Genomic DNA, 21,370 nt, shown 5'->3' with positions numbered 1-21,370 from the left:
CACACCTGGCGCACCATTGGCCTGCGCAATCGTCGGCGGAGGAGTCGAGGCAAATTCCAGCGCGGACGACGAAAAAGACGAAAGATAGAAGGAGCGGTGGCTGGGTGGGGCAGCGGACGAGACGAGGAGAGAAAGACACTTTATGTCCCCTAATGACGCCGGGAATCCGTCTTGTCTCGGACATTGAAAAGATTACGCGCAGTATGAAGGGCCGTCGTAGGTTGTCTGCTGCCGTGGAACACGAGGATGACACCAGGTAAATGACAGTCATTAGAAAGAACGAGACGCTAGTTTAAAACTACTCCGCCTAGCTGGAGGGCCTCCGACTCGTCTTTTCCGTCTTTCTTCCACCCGGCCTCCGCCTCTCGCCCCTTCCTCCCATTCCAAATGTAACCGAAGGCAAAAGGGAATTCCATCGTCTGCTCCTTCCTTACCGAACCATCCCTTCGGGGCTTTTGCGTTTTTCTCTCTCTCTTTTCTTTTCTTTTCTTTTCTCTTCTTTTCTTTCTTTCTTTCCCTTTCTTTTAAACAGGATATCATTTCGGTCGGACTCCGACCAAGGCCGCAGACTTTCTATCCGAGCCAATTTGCATCCCGCTATTTACCTTTATTATCATTTTACTCCAGCAACGGGTGCACCGCGCATTCCTAATTATCGGAAAATTACAAATTTCCTTATCCGATGGCTCGAATAAGATTCGCGTCTCGAACGATACCGATTCGTCGATCCTCGAGATAAGGAAAGAAGTAAGTCTCTGGGACGAAATCTCTCGTGGACGACACCTAGGAGGAAAGACCGTTGTTCTCAGGGCGGGGATCACCGACACGGAAGGTACTCGTTACGAGCTGTTAACGCATTTTTAAAATCGTCGTGTTCCTACGCGACCGTGTTTCTTAAGGAAGTCTGCTTTATTAAAGATCCGTGCTCTTTTCAGAGAAACGCGTCGGGAAACAGCGAGCGTACCGGTACGGGTGTTGAACGACTCGGCCCGATGCTTGCCTCCACTTCTCGACAGCTCGGTAAACGCGGCTCCTTGCGCCCTCGTTCGTGAGCATCTCTTCAAAATTCGTTCACCCGACGTTCCTCCAGCCCTTCTTCTCCTCGACCCTTCCGTATTTCTATCCAAGACACGGTTGCAACCGGGACAAGCGTTCGTTCGACCCGAAAAAGGAAAACGATAGTGCACGTATACGCCAAGTTTTCTTCACTCCTGGTATACCCATAAATCCAATATATATATATATATTGTCGAAGAAAGCGTAAAAAAAGTTCAGGGTTGTTGAGACGTTATCTGCAGGGGTCGGTGTACCCCGTCGATAATCTTTTCTTTTGATCTTGCAAGCATCAGGCCGATGCCGATAACGCGATCACGCGATAACGAGCGATCCTTGGTGATCGATCTCTAAAACTCCGGAGGTCGTTGAAAAAGATTTCAAGACCGACTCGTTAATCTCTTATGCAATCTGAGGAGGACAATGGACGGAGGAACGTGGCGCTCGAAGCGCTGCGCGAGGAGAAGGGCATCGATACACATATTCCACTCGCGGCATACCGTTATTGTCGTCGATATCGCTACTTAACGATTCACAGTCGTGAAAGTGTCACGAACCGTTCTTCCTTTCCACGCCTTACAACGCCGCTTCTTCTTCTGTCTTCCGAAAGAACCGGGAGAGAGAGCAGTTCGTCGAATTATCGTTCGCGCCTCGAATTATTCATAATAATTTATCCATTTTTCGACGAGGAAAGGAAGGATCGAATACGAAATTCCCTCGATTCGGGTTAATATTTCCGACTGCTTTTGGAGGGAAAGCGTTACCATTTTTTTTATTTCACGCTTCTCGATCAAATTATTTCGTTTCGTTAATAGCATACCGCGATGTTATGCGGTATAACGATACGGTTTGCAATCTCGTTTCGAAAGAATTTCGCGGTATAAATCATGGTCGAAAAGGGGGAGAAAAGAAGAAAAGTTATCGCGATTCGAACGGAACGCTTGTTCGAATCGAACAAGTTGTATCATCGCTGCGATTACAATGGCGAAGGAGCGGCGTGCATTGTTCGAGTAGCCGTCATTCGTGCGAGCGTAAACGTAACGAAATATAACAGGACCCTCGAATTATCGACACCAGGGATTCCGTTCACGCTTTATGATAATTGGATGCGCGAAGGGAGTCTGGGTTAAGTTGTTGCCTTCCCCTCGACGAGGAGAAAGCAACGGTTGACCCCAGCCGGCCGCTCGACGACGAAAAGAACAAAAGGGAAAAGAAAAAAGAAGAAGGGACACCGAAAACTTTATCGAGGAGAGCGTGGCGCGTGTAACAACGGTCGCGCAATTATCATCGACTCGAGTTCGGCCACGTTTTCACTTCTTCTCCTTTTTTCTCCCCGTGAGTTTCTCGGATAATTACATGCGAGCTCGAAGGGATGCTCGGAACGTCCAGCGCGCGAACGATGCACGGAGAAAGTCGATGCGCGGAACAGACACGGAAAAAGGCACGCCCTGACGAGTCTTTTCGAACCCCTCGCCCCTCCAATACCAATAGAAGACATCGGGTCACGATCGAACCGCGGAGCCATCGATTCCACTTTCCTTTTCCTTCACCTCGTGTTTCCAACGAGATCGCGAAAAACCGTGGCTCGGAGTCTCGATCCGATCGTAAACATCGCTACGTACGGGTCGGGATGAAATATTAATTTTAATCCGGTCCGGCAGAGAAGAGAACGTGGATTAATATTTACGATCCCGTGGGTACGGTAAATCGTTTCGATTTCGAGCTGTTTTCCGTCGCAGGGAAACAACAAAGCCTGTTCTACTGTGATCGAATCGTGGCGTATCGATCTATGGTAGAATCGTCCGATAAAATGACGATTCTTCCGCGCCGAGGAACAGCTCGTGCGAATTGTTGACAATGGGAGCCGATATCGGCGTTTCCCCCACGAACCTCTCCCGTCGACTCGTCGCCAATCGTCATCGTTTTGTGAATGGAGCGGCCTATTATGTAAAACGTCGGTGGAGGAATTAATAACGATTAACCGATTTCCGGTAATAACGAGGAAATCTCGTTGCTTCCCTAATTGACGTTTCGCGTTCCGCTATCTCGATTACAAGAATTTTCATTCCGTAGCCGCGCATAAGCGAGCGTAATGAACGGCGTAGGCCCGCGATTAATGGCGAGATCGAGCGAACTCGTATTTCAGAAAAGTCGCGATTACAGGTTTTTCTGGTTCCTGTCTCGCGGTACGCTCGAGAACTTTGAAACGGAGTAATAGCCGAACATCATGTTACAGCGAAATTAATCGCGGAAATAAATTATCTACTCTTAATTCGCTATATCACTCTCCCCACTTGCGAAACGGAACGACGACCATCCGCGCGCGCCATTTTACGACCGGCCATCGATCGATGGTTTTCGAAAAAACCTTTTTTCTCTCTTTTTTTTTTTTCGTACAAAATCTTCTCGCGATCGATCAAACTCGAGAAACTCGAGATCGACGATAAATTAGCGTGGAAAGTAACGAAACAAAGGTTCGAAAGTAATTCCCCATTGTGCTCGCTAATTGGCGGGCGCCGATATCGGTTCATCAACGACGATTGGAACGACGTATATAATTGATATCGCCAAGTGTACGAAATTGGTCTGCGTTTAACCTGTCCGAGGCACAACCGGCTCCGTTATCGGGGATCACGCGTCGCGTCACAATTTCGAACGGAGTAAAATTCATTTTTCGTCACGGCCGAGTTGCCGCTTTAACTGTGCTCGAGCCGCGCGGGAGAGCCTCGAGGAGAATAGCACAGAGAGCGGATAGAGATCGCGGCAACGAAGAAAGAGAGGGGAAAAAAAACGGGGAACGCTTCGGAATCGGGCGTGTTTCGCGTTTCTTCCCTTCACGCGCCACCGATCTCGTTCCATTCGATCTCGAGAATCCGCGGCTTCGATCGATCCACGGTCGTTGATCCATTCATGCCGTTTTCAACCTCCATTCTGCACGCCGTTTGTACCTCTCCGCTTCCACCACGTCGAAACGTTGATCGGAATCGCAACGATTTTTTATTCGATCTCGTCACTTTTCTTTCTCTTCTTCTTTTTTCTTTTTTTCGCCTATCTTCTCCTTCTCCTCGGTTCGAAGGATCCTCGATCTAAGATACAAAGTGTCGCGCCGAAGAATTTTCGATCGATGACGAAACTAAGCCAAGCCGATTTCTCTCCGTTTTTTCTTTTTTTTTTTTGCTAATCGTCCTCGAGGTGAGTGAAAAATTACATAGCGCCTCGGACGGCCGACGAAGTCGATAAACCGGATATCGGTGATCAAAGAATGGAATTACTGTAATCAAGTTTCCCCCTCCCCCTCCGCGTTCTTTTATTTGCAATTAACTCGATATTGAACGACGCCGTTCCTGGCCTTGAGATATTTCCGATATTCCCGTTTATTGGATGTGCCGTCGAACGCGAACGGGGGAACGGCCACGCGGAAAAGCATGATGGCGAGCCGCGATCGCTTTTAAAGTTCACCGTTTCTTCCTCTCCGCGTCGAGCGACTTTAACGATCGAGCAGAAAACGCGAACGAAAACTTTAAGATCCGCCTTTTAACGAACGATTTAATCGAGTTTCATAGTCTCGATAAGGGGAGCATGATTTATTCATTGTTATCCACGTTTATCTTCCACGTTGAATAACAAAAAAGAGAGAGAGAGAGAGAAAAGGGGAGAGAAGTAAGAAGAGCGAAAGAGGATCGACGCCATGACCGACCGTTTCAAACACGTCCAACGTCCAATCATGATAAATGATTGCGATGTATCGATCAAAGAACCAAGAGACTCTCCCTCTCTCTCTCTCCTCTTCTCTTCACAAGCGAAACAGCAATGTTACGGATCGCTTTGTTTCCGCTTTGATTCTTTCGGTGAACGATTTACGGGCCTCGTTACCAGCTTCTTTTTCGTCATCTTTGCGTCCATTTCGCATTTTGTATACCGGTGGGAGGAAAAAGGAGGAAGGTCGAAAGGTACGAAGGAGAGGCGCACAATGACTCGTTGCCATGTTTGCGGTGAACGGTAACGGGTGATCGTCCGGCGGCCGTAAACTTTTCAGCTCGTCTCTAAGACGGCCGATTATGGCCGTTTAATGCCGCGCAATGTCGACGGGATGGTAAATTATTTTACGTGTAACGGGAACGCGTCTAACCTAGGTCGACCGATGATAATTTTCACGAGTTGCGAGCGTCACGGCGGCGGCGGCGGCGGCGGCGCCTCGTCTCTCGCATAAAATGCAAATGTATTCCGGAGAGAGGCAAATATTTTCTCGTTAGCGTTCGAGCATCTTCGTTGTTCACCAATTTGTGCTTGTTACGCGAAAACCGTGTCCTCGTGGTTCGAGAGTCAGCCTCAAAGGGTGCAACTTGTTGTTGGCTCGTTAACTTAAGAGACGCTCGCTTTTGTTGCTTCGTTCCGCGTTCCAGTAGTAGTAGCAGGGACCGCTTTTCATCCTGTGGACGGACGAGGAATTTATTCGCGAACGTTTTCTCGGTAAACAATCCAACCGTGCGACGGAATTCGTTTCGAACGAATCGCGTAAGAACGAAGGCAAGGAAACGTTTGCAAAATTCTTCTATTTTCGAACAGCGTGAAATAAACAGAGGGAAAATATATTGCGCGTTCCCCGATTAAAATGCGAGGATCGATTTCCCTTTTTCGAATTGGGAAACGTAACGAAATCGCGCGCTCTCTTTTTCTCTCGCTTTCCTTTTCGATCATTCCACGATCGACCATACGTTTTTTTTCCTGCTCAACGGAACAATTCGTAACACACCGTTCTTCCCGATCCCCCTTCGTGACTCTGCTCATTCCGCTGTTTTTTCTTTCCTTTCCTTTTTCTTTTTTTTTTCCACTTACGAAACGGAAGATTCGCTTTCACGCGACGCGTAGAAAGTAACGATTATCTATCCGATTCTGTCTGTTCGTTAATTTTTATTCTTATTACGCGGGGGAGGGAATAATTAAAGCGAGAGAATCGGACGCGGAGAAAATGTCAAGAAAATGGCGATCCCTCCGCGTGTGAAAGTAGAATCCTCTCCTTCCTCGTGTTTAACTATTTCTCAGACGTAGTAGTCAGCGTCGTGGGGGATAGAGAGATATCCTTGTTAAAAATCATAAATCTCGGATGATCGAATTGGACATATATGCGCGTATGCAGGGAGATACAGATAAAAATCAACTAGCGGCTGATCGATGGGGCCGAGAGGAGGCCCGATAAATCTTTCGATCCGATTCCTCTCGATCCACCGCTGGTTTTTCCCTTTTCTTTTTCTTTTTTCGCGCCAGCTATCGGATATACGGATCGACGAGCGCGGAATACGGTCGTTGACATAGGTTTGGTCTACTACATATAAAAGTATATCCGCGGGTGCACAAGAGTGCGAGGCGAGGAAGAAACGCACTCGAAAGAGTGTGTCACCGGGTCAGTGACACCCATTAGCGGCAACAAAGTTGGATGTTTAGCTGCCTGGTTATCGACCTTGCACCGTTCACCACGACCGAAGTACAGAGCCGAGTAACCATTAGCCTTATCGATTGAACGCAACCGTGTCGATTAAATATGATTTTCTTTCGCGGACAACTTTCCCCGACCTCCTCGGCCAATCCGACAAGAAATCTCGAAGACGTATTAGATTTCGTTCGTTAATTTCCATTACCTTGAAACACGGTCGCTTTCGTTCAAACGCCACCTATCCGTGGTGGTGTACGCTATAAAGCGCGAGAGTCAGAGAGGACGGGATGCATATTCCACTTTCCAGCTTAACGGCGATATCGTTGGATCGTTAAATATATATATATATGTACGTAGAAACGATCGTCTATCGATATTTCTCATTCGACGCGCTCGATAAATTAGAGAAACGAAAAAAATTATCCCGCGTTTAATAGGTTTCGTTCAGTTTTGAAACGATCGATCGGGACCCGCGTTAATTGCAGTCATTTTGCTCACGGCCGACGAGCGCCACGCTCTTGCGCCGCTTTCTAAATCGGCACGAAGCATTGGAAACGTCGCGTCTCGTGGCAAATTACAGCCTCGACGAGGGCTTCGATCGAAACCGTGCCTCCCCCCGTTTTCCAATTTTCTAGCAATGGAAGGAAAGATTTGGTCGAAAAATTATCACGACCGATTTATCCCAAAATACGAGTCGCGCAAAGCTTTTCCGCGAAACCGCAAATCCACCAGCTGCTCCGCCGTGACGCTTTCTATATCGCCATCTATCCGTTTTGCTATCGACGATTGTTTCTATCGGTTATTTTCACCGAACCACAACGAGTTTTTTGCTCGGTGAAAGTCTAGACCCACCGCAGTTTTGTCCGATTTTAACGAGCATCGAACGCTTCGGTGTGATTCGTCGTTGTACGCCCGAGTCGGGGGACGGACGAGTTCCGGTCTAACCGTGGTTCCTTTTATTTTGTTCGACATATTATTCGCGCTGCTTCGATGCGCACGGGATGCATTCATCGCAGGAGGAGAAGCGACTGGGTGAAAATTAATTGTTCGGAACTACAGTTATGCATGGAATCTGTGTCAGGATGAAGCGTAATTTTTAACGCTCTAATATGATCGTTGGAGCAACATTTCTAGGCGAGAGCGACGATGGATGGATGTAAGTAGGAAGAGGACAGAATTCCAGGAATCAACGATGCGTCTCGTTGAATCGATCTCTCGTGGACGTGAAGACCAAAAAAGAAAAAAAAAAAATAAAGATATTTTCGAACGGATTGAATAACCGAGTGGAGGTAATCTTGCACGGGATGTTATAGAACGAACGGGAACTAGAGTCTCCTTTTACGTCTAATGGGGGAGAAGGGAGCTTAATTTAAGCACGGCCGACTCCGTTTTCTCCGGTTTGTCTTATAAGGAAAGGAAAGTTACAGGCGTCAATTCGTTAATCCAACCTCTTCGGGCTAGAATGTGTACACGTAACTCTTTTCAAACCGATATGCAGGTACCACAGGCTTGGCTGTGTTGCGTAACACGCTCATACGTCACGCGCAACGATGCTTGTCTGTTATAATCGTGGAGCGTAATATGCGATACGCGATCGCGAGAATTGACCAGGCCCAGCTTCTCAAGATCACCAGCCACGTTTCGTGACATAACTTCTCGCTACTCGACGAAGCTGGTGATCGCGATCGTGCCTCGTGTTCGACTTTGAAATTCATTAAACGTCGGCTCGTTTGTTCCGATTAATCGATCCTTGCTGTGTTGTTTTCCTTTAACGATGATTCCGCTCTCCGACGCTCGATTAGAACGGGTACACGATCGTGAAACGTATAGTAAGACGAAGAGGTGGCTGGTTTTCAATGGTAATGCAACGTCATTGACACATAAAGATCGCGCGACTTACCGACACATCGACTTTCTCGTGTAAAGAAGAACACGATTGTTTACACTCGTGGATCGTAAAAGAGTTAGCATCTAAAAAAAGGTGTAACCCGATCTCTACTATGCCTATCGAAACTGTAATCTGCGATCTATTTGCTCGATACGTTCGCCAAATCGTGCGATCGAATTTTAAATATTTGTGTAATAACATTCGCTCCATTTTTCTTTAGAGACCGATCGATTTACGACGGATTCGTCCCGTATTCCGAACGATTTTTACTCATTTTTTCGAGAATGAGATTAATTCATTAACGCGAGAGCATCCCATCGAATCTTATCGTCCCGAAATCGCGCATCGAGATCGAAACAAGTATCAACCTGTCTCTTCCGTAATACGACGTAATACGACAATTCTATTCTGCTAATGTTGCTAGCTCGTCGAGCGAGCTAAGATTTTTAAATGACCTTTCCCATGCCACAAGTGCGCGAGCTCGCGTTGTTGCTTCAGTCTGTGAATAAATAACTAGTATCGAAGCATGTATTTGTTAATACGTTCGCACAACGTTCCAAGTAATCCTCTCTAATGGAGTTAAAATCTGTCTACATCTGTCTTGACGGCGCCGCAAACTGATACCTTAACTTTCAGAGTTCATCTTTTCCCTCTGTCCAATATTTGAAGATAGCGGCCCGCTTAAGCCTACCGAGCAAACATTCCAACTCGAGATTCGAAATCTGATGCTGTAAGAAAAGCAAAGATACCAATAATCAATACCAGTGGTATAAAACGAATCTCGTTTCTCTCGTAACTATAGAAAGTGAATCTAACGATCACAGGTTGGTGAACTCGGGGATTCGAATCTCAAAGTCTTCGGTCTTAAGACGATTATTCCATCAATTGACTTGCGCGAGTCGCACGAACGAAGCCGTTCTCTCCCTGCAACCAACGTAAGAAAATGGTTAAATTGCCCACAATAGGTTTCGCTGAAAGAAGGATAAAAGAATAAACCGATAAAGAATAAAAGTTATCGACAACTTCGTTATAAGCGTTTTTCAATTTCTCCGTTAAAGAGTGAAACGTAAAAATGTCGTGGCATTCGCTTGAGAATTTCTGCTACGGACGTATAATATACGAGACGGGGAGAAAAATACGCGTATAGAAAGGACGATGGAAAAGGAGGGGCAGCCCGCGTATTTGCTTCACTTCCACGAGAGGTTAGCCACCACGTAACAGACATCGCAATCCCTAATTATGCAACCTTCTTCTACGTCTTCTTTCATCCAGTCATATCTCCCGCCGATATGTTCTCTCGGTTTACTCACTACGGCAAGTAGTAAGTTTTCTCACGCACCTGAGTTTCCGAATGCCAAGCTTGGTATCGCGGCATTTCCAACGTTTTGCGCGCTATTTAGCGCCTACTGCTTCTACAACTGCAATCTAGTCACGAAGGACGTGCCAACGTTTCTTCTTTTCTTCTTATTCGATGTTTCCGATTGCGTGGCGACTTCTTTATTCCCTTTGTTTTTCCACGGGAAAGTGGATCAACGTAAAAATGTTTTTATTCTTCGGTGCGGAAATGTTTTACCGCTTTTTTACTTTTCTTTTTTATCTTTAATTTTATTCCATTTTTAGTAACAGCAGGATACGATTACGAGTGAAAATCGAACGAAAGGCGTATATGGATGTGTGTATTTCAAAATGAAGTTTTTTGTCGCGCATGCGCTGCAGAGTCATTTTTAAACTTGTAACTGTCAATTGACTTTCGTGGTCCTTCGATTCGGCGTTCGCGAAACAATTTTTCAAACATCGAGTTACGTGTCACTCTCGTCTTGTGTAACAACGGAACGATAACGATCACGAACCTGTCTCGAGTTTTCATGTCCCGATTGACATTGAAACACGTACAAGGACGACACGGTCTTCGGAATTTCTTTGCACACGCGTTCGCGTTTCTTCGATCGTGTTACGCGGTGTTTCGTTTCGTTTGCCACGTACAGGTTATGTGCGATTGTGACCGTATCGCTGACACGAACCGGGCAAATCGTGTGTATTTCTTCGGAATGCGATGCATGGAAAAAAAGACGTGATTCAAGTAACAGGCAACGTGTTAAAATGACACGAAACGTTCCGTGATTACGATAAGATTTCGAAAGGTGACAGATTACGATTGACGGCATCAATCAGATGATCGATGGGAAAGTAGCATCGAAAACGTGAGTTGAACACGAAATATATTCATCTAACGTTTATCATTTCAAAAAATACCAGTATATTATTATGGGAAAGTCACGCATAAAGTTTTCACGCGAATCAACATTACGTTTCAAGACGCTATTGGCACTTGTTTTGCAACGTTAAAATATTCGCAGTATTTATCGTTTGGTTTAATGATCCCCTATTGACCGAGCGTTGCATTCACGCATACAAATTGCACAAATGTTCTCTCGCAATAAACAAAGATTTATGGATTCTTTATTAGACGTTTCTTAAACATTTTCGAAGGAAGACTATTTTTCAAACATTGAGTTTTTTTATCGTTTGACTTTTATGCACAAGGAACTTCATTTAAACGCATAGGTTAGCTTTAAAAGCAAAGAAATCGTATGTGTTTCTTATCGTTTTTCTCTTACCTACGTGGTTCAGCCTTGAGTAGGTAAGCCGGTAATTGTAAACAAATGAGGTGATCGACCTCGATGGCGAACCTTGAGAGTCGCTCTCGGAATTCTTGATATTGGGAAGCGTTAAACTATGCGAATCAGACGACGCGACACGCGCTAGACACGACGTGTGTCGGACGATTAGATCGCGATTAATCAAATTCAACGTTTATTGTATCGTACTTCATGCTCCTATTATCGTTTCGCTACTTTATCGCTATCGTTAAAAGACGCACAATGCTTGATTGCGTAAGTCGTGGCACGATTGTCGGAAAAATTTCGAAGGAAGTCTATGCTAGAGAACTAGAAACGGTAAAATCCCAGAATTGTGTCGGCGTATGTCTCATTGCGAAAACATTGAGTACAAGCATGCTCGAGTATTAATTACGAGTAGAGAACTTCAATTTGTCCATCATTGGTGTTCAATTTTGCTTAAATAAAAATTGCTAATCCATTAATATTAGAAGATTAAAAAAGAATTATATAAAAGAAGTAGAATAGCTTGCGATACTCAAACGAAACTTTTTGTTTAATTAAAATCTATAGAATATTGTATATAAACGTATAATATATATGTAAAAATTTTAAGAATTAGCAATTAATGAAATAAGAGATTTTAATTTCCAAATATTTATTTGGAACCATTTCAACGGATTAAGAAAAAACGTTATCAGCAGTTGTGAATTTATTTCCAACAGGTATACAAATGTTAGTTCATTCAGAAGGATTACTATTTGCTTTTATCTCATCACAGTTGCATGATACAAACGAATCGAATAAATGGAAACGATCCGCGAAAAAAAAATAATATTCTTATACTGAAACAATTATTTAAGTGAAACTAATGCAGTTTATGGAAAAAGCATTTGATCATAAAATCGGTATAAATCGAATGAACTATAAGATCGACATTCTATCTCACGAGACATTTAGACGAGAAAATATAATGTTTACTTATGATAAGCAAAAATTCTACTCGGTTCTTAGAAATCTGTAGGCAAAAAAGGGATCTAAGATAGATTAATATCATAATTCGATTTATGGCCAGTATCGTTGCACGCATCCATTCTCCGGTTACTTTCGATAATCATCGTTTGAAAATTGGTTCTGTTTTTCCATGTATATCCGGTGCCCGTGGCGCCAGTAAATAAAAGTGAAATTGCCATTCGTTCGCGTGGCCTTTGTAATTTGCGACTGTAAACTATAACTTTCACTGGGACTTTCGTTGGTTCTGTCGAAAGAGCAACGTCCCTCATCCACGAAATGAAATATACGCGAGCCATTATTGTCATTCGTACGCGGGCAAAAGCGAGAGCTATGTCGTAATTGCGCGCGATAAAATTTTACACGACCCGTTCCTTTCGACCACGTATTAACTTGCGTTTCAAGAAAACAACCGCAAAGTTGGAATATGGTGTTTGGGTTAGAATTCTGTAATAATCTTGAAAAGTTAACGAACGATGCTTAACTGTTATGTTATCGCTGTGTCGTTAATTAAAAAAAAAAAGAAAAAAAAACATGGAAACTACAGCAGAGATAGATAGATCACGGAACTAGCATTAATTTTATGGTTGGCTGTATTCTTAGTAAATCTTTCGAAAATTTCAATTTCAACTCGTTTAAACATTATTACTCTTGTTAATTGCTACATTGATGGTCGAAATTCAAAATTTTTACAATTTTGATCCAATCTAACCGAATATAAAATATCAATTTTTAATAGATGATAAATAATCAAAATATCAAATATTTAAATTAATAAGGAACTGCTTTATGATTATCGACTTAATCGATTTCTCAATAACAAAAATTCGCCGATTCTTCCTATTATTATTAAAACTTGTGATTTCGAGGATATTAAGAATTCTCGTTCGCACAAGCGTGGATCCAATAAGGAGAAATTCACTTAATCAGACAATTTCAATTGATTTGAAATTTTTTGCCTCCTTCCAAATGGAATGTCCACCATAACCGATCATTGCCATTCGTTATACGTTCATTCCTGGCTCGGAGGAAAATTTTCTCCGTATCTGGATATACGGGTATAGATCGTCCAACATCCGAATGTCGAAAGGAATTCTCGATCGGACAGGCCGATGTCTCGGAACGCGCATACCGGTACCAATGGTCGCGCGTATCCGTGGTACAGACGCATCAAGAGCAGCTCGAGATAATCGCGCGGCGAGTTCTTAAAGGACGACGTATCTCTATACTAAGCCAATTTAAATACCTTTCCGCGGTGTATAGTGGCTTCTTTTCCTAGGCCGGTTGGAAGCTCGGTTCACCGGTGTATAATTATACGTGGGTTAATAATGACTTACGAACTGCAACAGGCCTTCTTGTTCGTTTGTTTAGTGCCACCGATATGTGGTTGCACCGAGGCCGGCCACGATGTTGCATTAAATTGCATCGCGCTAATCTACCCATCGTTCCATCTCTCTCGTTCCCTTTGTACGCCGCAATTCCAGCCGTAAGCAGGCTCTTTTTTCCTTTCCTTTCCTTTCCTTTCTTTTCTTTTGCCCAGATAAACGAGAAGAAGGGAGAAAAAGATTTCCTCGCGTCACGACCATTCGCCGATCGTCGATTCTAAACGTTTTCGTTTTCGTTGGTGAACGAAAGGAAATTCCATCGCGGCTGAATCATCGTGGCTACCACGGGAGAGATTCCACCATTTATCCAAGTTTCGTATAATTTTTCATATCCTCTCTCTACGTTTCACGGTCAACCGTTGGTTTAACTGGTTTAAATTATTAGTATAATACGCGCGTTAATCAATGTACCTTGATCGGATAGATATTCACTACGCGTTCTAGAGATGTGTTTACTTTCGATTAACGCGATACGTAAATACGTGTTATAATGCGAATAATCAATTAGCTGGGAAAATTTCTTAGACTCGCGTAAACGAGCGTTCTCTATTCGCTCGATATCACGGATTAATCGGATTATTTTTTTTCAAAAATAATTACACGTGTCGGGTAGGATGGATTTACGCTGCATATTCTGGCAATTCGAAGCTCGTAATATCGAGTGTTAATGCCGAGAATCATTACAGGGGAAGAGAGTTATTAAAGAGAATCGGCTCATTTTTTTTCTTCTTTTTTTATGCCGATTCGTGCAATTTCGTGGCCCCACCATGGCCGCATACCATGCGCATTCGATGCATCGGGGAGTATCACACGCTCAAGTTTTTCTTCGAAAACGATGCAAGTAGGACATCATTCTTCCTTTATTCTTTTCTCTGGCCTGAATTTGCTCCGGTAACATTCGATGCGTGTAAACGCCACGAGTCTATTTATCTTGCACTTCTCTTTTTTCTCGGGAACAATATAACGTACCTGAGAATATCCATCTCGTTGAAATCGCGAGCACTGTTCACCTATTTCTCCGCGAACTCGTCTTTCATTTATTTTCTAACGGACAAAAAATCGATAGTTTTAAACGAAGAATCTTATTTCTTTCTTCCACCCGCTTCTTTCAAATATCCTGTCTTTCCATCGTCAAATTAGCATGCGAAACGACGCGATCTGATACGATCACGATCACGATGACTGTTTTCCGATCGAGGAAAATATATTTGAAATATATTTAAAACCGTGCTCGATTACGAAAACACGGTGTATATAACGGCAACGTCGCGTAGGTTAGGCACGAGAGGACACATATATTTGAACAAATTCCCTTTGGCCGAAAGACAAACGAAAAAAGACAAGTTCGAGTTTCCAAGGGCGGTGGATGAGGAGGTGCAAGGAGGGAAAAAAAAAGTTCATAGGATCGTTGAAGCGAGGAATATCGATTCTCGCGTGTAACGTGGCTCTCTCATTATCGTCTTCCCCAATGCACGACACTATGGTTTAACGCACTGTTATTGCCGTGTATAGCATAATGACTGTGCCCACCGCATAATCCCGTTCCTTTGTCGTCGCACGCCTCGAAACAACACACTTGAATCGATGAATGTTAATCCGTGTCAAACACCGCTTACCACGAAAACGTTCGGCTTATTTCGTGGCTTGATGATACCGCGAGCGCATCGTTATCCGTCCCGGTGAATGGTTGCCGCGAACAACTGCATCGAGCTTAAACGCGGAAATGGTTTGTCCGCGGAACGAGGGTAAAAACGGCGGCGGATTTGACAGAGATCGTGCGAAAGAGAGAAATTTGTGGAGCTAATGGAGGAGAAGCGTATACGAGGAATATAGGGGGTGTAAGAGGGATATAACTTGAAGGGTAATTCTTATTAAGGCTCGAGGACTCGGGGCGTAAGAATAAAGGGAAGGAAAGTGGTCGACGAGGAGGTGCAAAGTGTTTGCGCGTGCGCGTACACGCACGTACGGAAGGAGAGAAAGGAAATCGAGGGGGGAGGGGGAGAAGGAGATCAGTGAGAAACAGGATGAAGAAATAAATTTGTACGAAGTATTAATAAATGTCAATCCTACTTGATAAGCAAGAAACGAATATTCTTAGGAACGGCGATAATCCGCAGTTGGAACGACGCGTGCAACCTCGTAAAATTTTATCGCTCCCCTATATTCTCTCGTGCCTACCGACGCGACGTTGCGGGTTGTTCGTTATGTGTTTTCATAATCGATGCGCGCTCCTTATCGACGGCGGTTTCGAATTAAAGATAAAGTTTCGAGCTAGGAGAAGCAGCTCTTCTTCCAGATCTTTGAAAAAAAAAGGAACAACGGCTCTCCTCCGTTCGATTCGAACCCTCTGAAAGCCGGTTGAAGCGCTTCGAGTTTGCGATTGATCGATTCCTTGGAAACGAGAGTTCGGTAGAGGTTCGTAGGATACGCGAAATGGTGGTAAAAACGTTTATGAAAAAGGAGGGCAAGTGGGTTTTATGCTCGCCAACGACTTCCTCTCGATCGATCTTCCGGGTTCGTACGGTAAATGCTCGTAACCGATATCGTTTCCTCGAGTAGAACGAGACCTGGCTCTCCATTGTGCGCTCTGAATGCGCTCTCGTGTGCGAGCAAAGAAAGAGAAAGAGAGGGAGAGAGGGGGAGAAAGAGGGATACACGCCGAGTGTACCACGTGCTCCCTACGTTTCGAACGGTAATCGTACGATTTAGAATTTAAATTTTAGATCGTAGAGAAATTGCTTCGATTTTTCGAAACTGCGTCGTTCCGATCCTTCGACTCGACGTTTTAAAACACTTCCGCCAATATCGCGATACAATCGTAAAACGAGATAAATCCCGTGCCATGAACGTTTTTTTTGTAGCGGCGTGGATCTTCCGGGTAGCGTACTATGTAAATATGTCTCGATGTTTTACGATCCAGGCAATGTTTTAAACCGTATTGTGCGGATTTTTTCTCCCTCCGTTAGAAGAAAAACTCGGGAAGAGCCAACTTTACTCCCTATAAATGTATCGATGTGAATTTATTACCGATGTTTCGAGGGAATATTTTTTTTTCGCTTTACGAAATATCGCTCGGGTTCAACTCGCGCGTATAAATCGGCGCGATTGAACGGTCGAATCGATTCGAATCTCAAAGTAATCTCAAAATTGGGAATCTGATCTAAATCTGATTACAAAGATTAAAGTTTGAGGGAATTAAGCGGCTAATTAATTACTGTCACACGTTTTACGAAGAAACATAGAATGGACGTTACATGCATCACTTCCGTCCACTCGATCTTCCGGGTTCCACATAAGTGGCGAGCGGCTCGATTCACCGGTATGTATTCCGTAACGACCCGACTAGTAAAACTAGTTTCGATTCGGTGGAACGCGAAACCGAGCGGCAGCCGCGCGATCTCTCCTCCCGGATAACTCCGTAAACGTTATTGAAAAAGATTGCTGCATGGGAGCTTCTTCTTCATTCATATTCGACGCGCGTGATCATTCACGAAGCGAGCGCGATATCCTTTCTGTGATAATCGTGAAAGTATCGCCGAGTGAAAACCGATTCCCAAAGCATTCTTTCGATCGCACGAAAAATCGGTTAAACGCGGAGAATCTCGGCTGTTGTAGAAATCGAGCGCGCGATCTTTTCACTATTCTCCGACCGTTGTATGCATAATAGTCTACGCATTTCAACCAACTCTATCCAACCAAGTGTACGTCCACCTCTTGAAAAAAATCTCTTGAAAATTAAGTATCGAAGTATCTGACTCGAGAAACGATTTTTTCCAATCATGGCAGCGTGTTACGCGGCGCGTTCGCGTTCAAGTTCGCGTGGGCCACTTCCGATCGATAGGTCTTCCGGGTTCCATGTAAGTAACGAATGCTCGACTCGGCGGTAACCGATATCGCGCAACGAGTAAAACTCGTTTCGGTAGAGCATAAAGGGGACAGAGAGGCAGGGCACTCTCTCATGGATGGCCTGGTGTAACCCTATAGGAAACCTTCGGCGAGTTTCACTTTGCACTCGCCGTTACCACGGGACTCGTCCGCGTTGTCACGGGTACACAACGAACGTACGTGCGCATCTCTCGTGTGAACGCACTCCCAGCAACGCGAGCAACGCACCGTGCCCTAATACGACCACGACTATGGCCTTATTCCTTCGCCAAGTGTCACGCTCGTGTTGGAAAAATAGAGAGGACGACCGGTTGCCGAGTGGTATTCGCGCTCCCCTTTTTTTTTTTTTCTATCGGTTGCTCCAGTTACACAATCTTCTTCTCCTCTTCTGCGGATTCGCGCTTGAAACGTTTCAGAAAACCCGAGGAATTTTTTTCTCGGTGGTTTTCTCTCTTTCGCCGATATTTTTTTACCTCCCGATTTTAACAACAAGCAGCGACCACAACGAAAGTTTCGTCTCGTTCGTTCCCTTCGAATATGGCGCTCACGCACGATTCGTTAGACGAGCGCCCATTTCGAAGTCCATTGTCATCGAAAAAATAACTGTTCCTAACGATACACGTAACAGGAATCGTAGGCTTTTCTCGGTATATAAGTCATACGAAACACCGTCCCGTTCGCGGTAGCTGTCTACGTCCATAGAATTCGAGGCGACACACGATCGCCAACCGGAGATATCTGTGGTAGGCGCGAACGAAAGTCGATAAATTCCTCGTAATCCCGTTTTCTATAGGTGCCTCGCGCCACTCATATCGAGCATCTAGTTTTTTCCACTGAAATACCAACGCTTGGGCTCCGATTCTCGTATCGAGATTCTCGATCACGCAGAGTCCCTCTGTTACGTGTCGTCGTAACAACTAAAGGGGAAGAGGAGGAGAGAAAGAAGAAGGCGATATAAAACCGAGTACACACGCGTAAAGTAAACACGTTCGATATTTTGAAAAAAAAAGGAGAACACTCTCGATGGTTAATAAAATACCATTGCACGTCACGGATCCAAAATATCTCCCTTGCACGAGATTCTTCTATCTATTCTAAATTCGATCTTTCCGTATGAAATCGTGGGAGGAAAAGAAAAAGGATCTTTTCAAACTTGGCGCGCGATCGGCCAATCCGAATATTCGGACGACGAGAATTATGGTGGGCACGGATGTATCGATTCCAGGGGGAATACGAGGCACAACGCGGGGCCATTGCCAACGAGGATGCACTTTGGATAAGCTGTGGAGGGATCAAAGATACGAGGGTAACGCGGCTGGAATTAATGCGGAATGACTAAGCGGGTGCTCGAAGGAGCAGGAACGAGCTCGTGTGCTATTGAGAAAATATTTCTCTAAACATTTTCAATGTCTCTTGCGTTACGTAATCCGCGCCCTTTCACGGTATCCTCCTCCGTCGTTTCGACGTCTTGCCACGGGCAACCGAGGTATGCGAGGTGCGATACGATACGACGACGCGGCGTGCCTCCACTCGAAAGGGCGTGTTCCTCCACTAGGAAGTTCACAGTCCACGGCTCGTGTTTCATTCTTTCCCATCGCGATTCCGTTGGATCGTTAACTTGGTTTGCTACGGGCGTTTCTCTACGAGTTTGTTGTTTATCGTAGAAAGGAGATGGTATCTTCTCTCGGCTGAATGTTCACCTCGATGTTCGTCTATTTCCGCTCGCCGCTTATTATTGTATCTCTCGCTCGCGAATATTCGAAAATATATATATATATAGTTAAAAAAAAATCGGTTCGAATAAGAAGAGAATGGAGAGAGGAATCTAATTCCAATTACAGCGCGGATAATTCAACGGATAGAAGGATACGAGAGTGAAACGGAAAGAGCAGATAGGAGCGCGTTCGATCCGAAACGGCGAGGCGAACAATGAAATAAAGTATCGTACGTAATGTCGTTGCACGCGAAACGGCCGATACGCAATACGGGTTCCCGATAAACTTGAAATACGCGTCTTGCCGCCGTTATTTGTAATCATTTTTCGTGGCCTTCGATAAATCGAGTGCGTCGGTCCGATATTCAAATGAGGCTGGGACACCAGCGGTGAAGATAGCGACGAGCAGGAGAATGCGAGGGGCGGGGGGAGGGAGGGAGAGGGAGGGACGGGAAGGAGAGAGAGAAAGGGAGTGAGAGAGGAGGGGGTAGAACGGGGAGAAAGAGAGAGAAGAGGAATAGAGAATGACCGCACTTAGGTCCTTTCGTTACGGAGCGGAGGAATAAGCCTGCTCGGTCAATGGCTGCGGTATCCGCAGGTTCAAGGAAAGCGGGCTGGTCCGATTCGACATCGTGTCGTTCACGGGGAAACCGAACAGGTGACGCTCTCGAAGAAAATGCAGGTTAATGGAATGCCGTTGGAATTGCGGCACACGCGCGCGTCGGAATGGGCGTTTCGAAATGGACGATATTTTGAAATATCGTCCGATTCTTCTTCTGCCTCGAAAGAAATCGACGTACTCGCCGATACTCGGGTAATCGGATCGATTCGAGGAATGTCGAAACGATCACCAGTACTTTCGTAAGCGCGAATAAATAATTATCCGTGTATTCGCGGCGGAGAGAGTTATCGATCACATTCGCGAGACAGGCGGAGGGGTAATTTTCTCTCGTTCCTTTCGAAGGAATCGAAAGATTACGGGTGAAGTGGCGGGCAACAACGCCCTTGTGCAAACAACGATCGCTCGATGAAAATGCCATCGCGCGTCTTTCTTTTTTTCCTCTCCCTCGCGCTTCACCCTTTATATATATATGTATACACACACACATACACACACGTATGGATATATCGGAGTCTGACGGAAAATTTAAATTTCCTCCGGTATATAACCGCGAAATAATCTGGTTGAAAAATGTTGGGTGAAATCGATCGGCGGAGCAAGTGGGCGCGTTTCTTGGCCGCGTAGAGCAGGGAAAATCGTACAGCAGGGTCTGGACTATAGGAGGATCGGCCGCGATGCCGGATCTCTCGAAACCGCACCGGTTTTCTTGCCGCCGTTCCTCGAGGACACTTTGACGAACTCCGTGACCACGTATCGCAGCCAATCCCCCTCCTCCGCTGCATAGCAACAAACCGATCGATCGAACATTTTGGTGGAAAATATTTTCGGGGGAATCGCGGACGATGGTGGGACGAGAGCGAGAGACACGCGAGGTTACCCCGCGTGGGACGTGTGTGAGTGCGATGTTATCGATCTAAAAGTAATCCCATACCGGTGCATGAAGGCGGCAGTCGACATGTTACTATCCATGGGGTGGTTCCATAAATCGCAGCCCTTCTGCGGCAACACGGCTTTTTAACACACGCCCGTTTTCCCGCCGTGGCACCGGTGCAAACCGTTTCCCCCTTTGCGAAAAATACAGGGGGAGAGAGAGAGAGAGAGAGAGAGAGAAAGAGACGTTGAGCCGGTCCTCGTCGAGTCTATCCACGAATCCTCCGACTAACTTATTCCGCGAACTCGTTTCCCCGGAGGGAATATCCGCGGATGAAATCGGTCCGTGGATGGCAACAACCGTTTTGCCAACACCTGCGCGACCTGGCAGGTTGAAACCGTCGGCTGAACTGAAGTCAGAATGCGCATTCGTCGGTTTCCATGGTAGTGGCCGATGATGGTGGTGGTGGTGGTTGGCGACTGTGCAGGAGGTGGTGGTGGCGGCGCAGCGGAGGAGCCCGGTAGCTGTGCCCGTGGTGGGGATTGACGGAACAGACCGTCTGCCGGGCTCTGGCTGGCGCGTTCACAACCAGGTGTCGATGCCACGGAACCTAAGGTTCTGTTCACATGATGGTCGGACCGTTTCCACCTATAGACACGCGTGACCCTTTTCGTGTTACGTTTTCGAGGGGAGGGAGTTCTCCGTCCAACTGTTTCATCCGTTTCTTCAAATTGTATGTAATTGTACGTCTTTGTACGTTTCGAACGTTCAATTTCGAATATTCGAATAGCGTTGAAAGTAAAGCTAAAGTTGGAAAACTGTTGACGTCGAATCGTTTCGATCTCTTTAACGGATCTATGCGGATGTTTCGGTCGTGATGCAATACTCCGTA

General features: G+C 45.3%; 1 protein-coding gene across 5 annotated transcripts in view; it reads right to left on the bottom strand.

Annotated features, from left to right (window-relative positions):
- The window catches only part of LOC108002907 (uncharacterized), a 31,277-nt gene extending 10,377 nt beyond the window's left edge, over positions 1 to 20,900 (bottom strand). For 2 of the 5 annotated variants that reach the window (XM_062071293.1, XM_062071299.1), the window contains exon 1: positions 20,539 to 20,900. In XM_062071293.1, the coding sequence (XP_061927277.1) occupies positions 20,539 to 20,576 (38 nt within the window). In that variant the 5' untranslated portion in view covers positions 20,577 to 20,900. Of the gene's footprint in view, positions 1 to 4,750; positions 4,795 to 10,990; positions 11,155 to 20,538 lie in introns of those variants that run through there. The other 3 variants (XM_062071294.1, XM_062071297.1, XM_062071296.1) reach the window with 3 other exon arrangements.
- Positions 20,901 to 21,370: the final 470 nt, after the last annotated feature.

Source organism: Apis cerana, linkage group LG2, assembly GCF_029169275.1.
Source record: "Apis cerana isolate GH-2021 linkage group LG2, AcerK_1.0, whole genome shotgun sequence".
NCBI lineage: Eukaryota > Metazoa > Arthropoda > Insecta > Hymenoptera > Apidae > Apis > Apis cerana.
The sequence above is the reverse complement of the archived record's forward strand: the minus strand, read 5'-3'. Positions and strand labels throughout refer to the sequence as shown.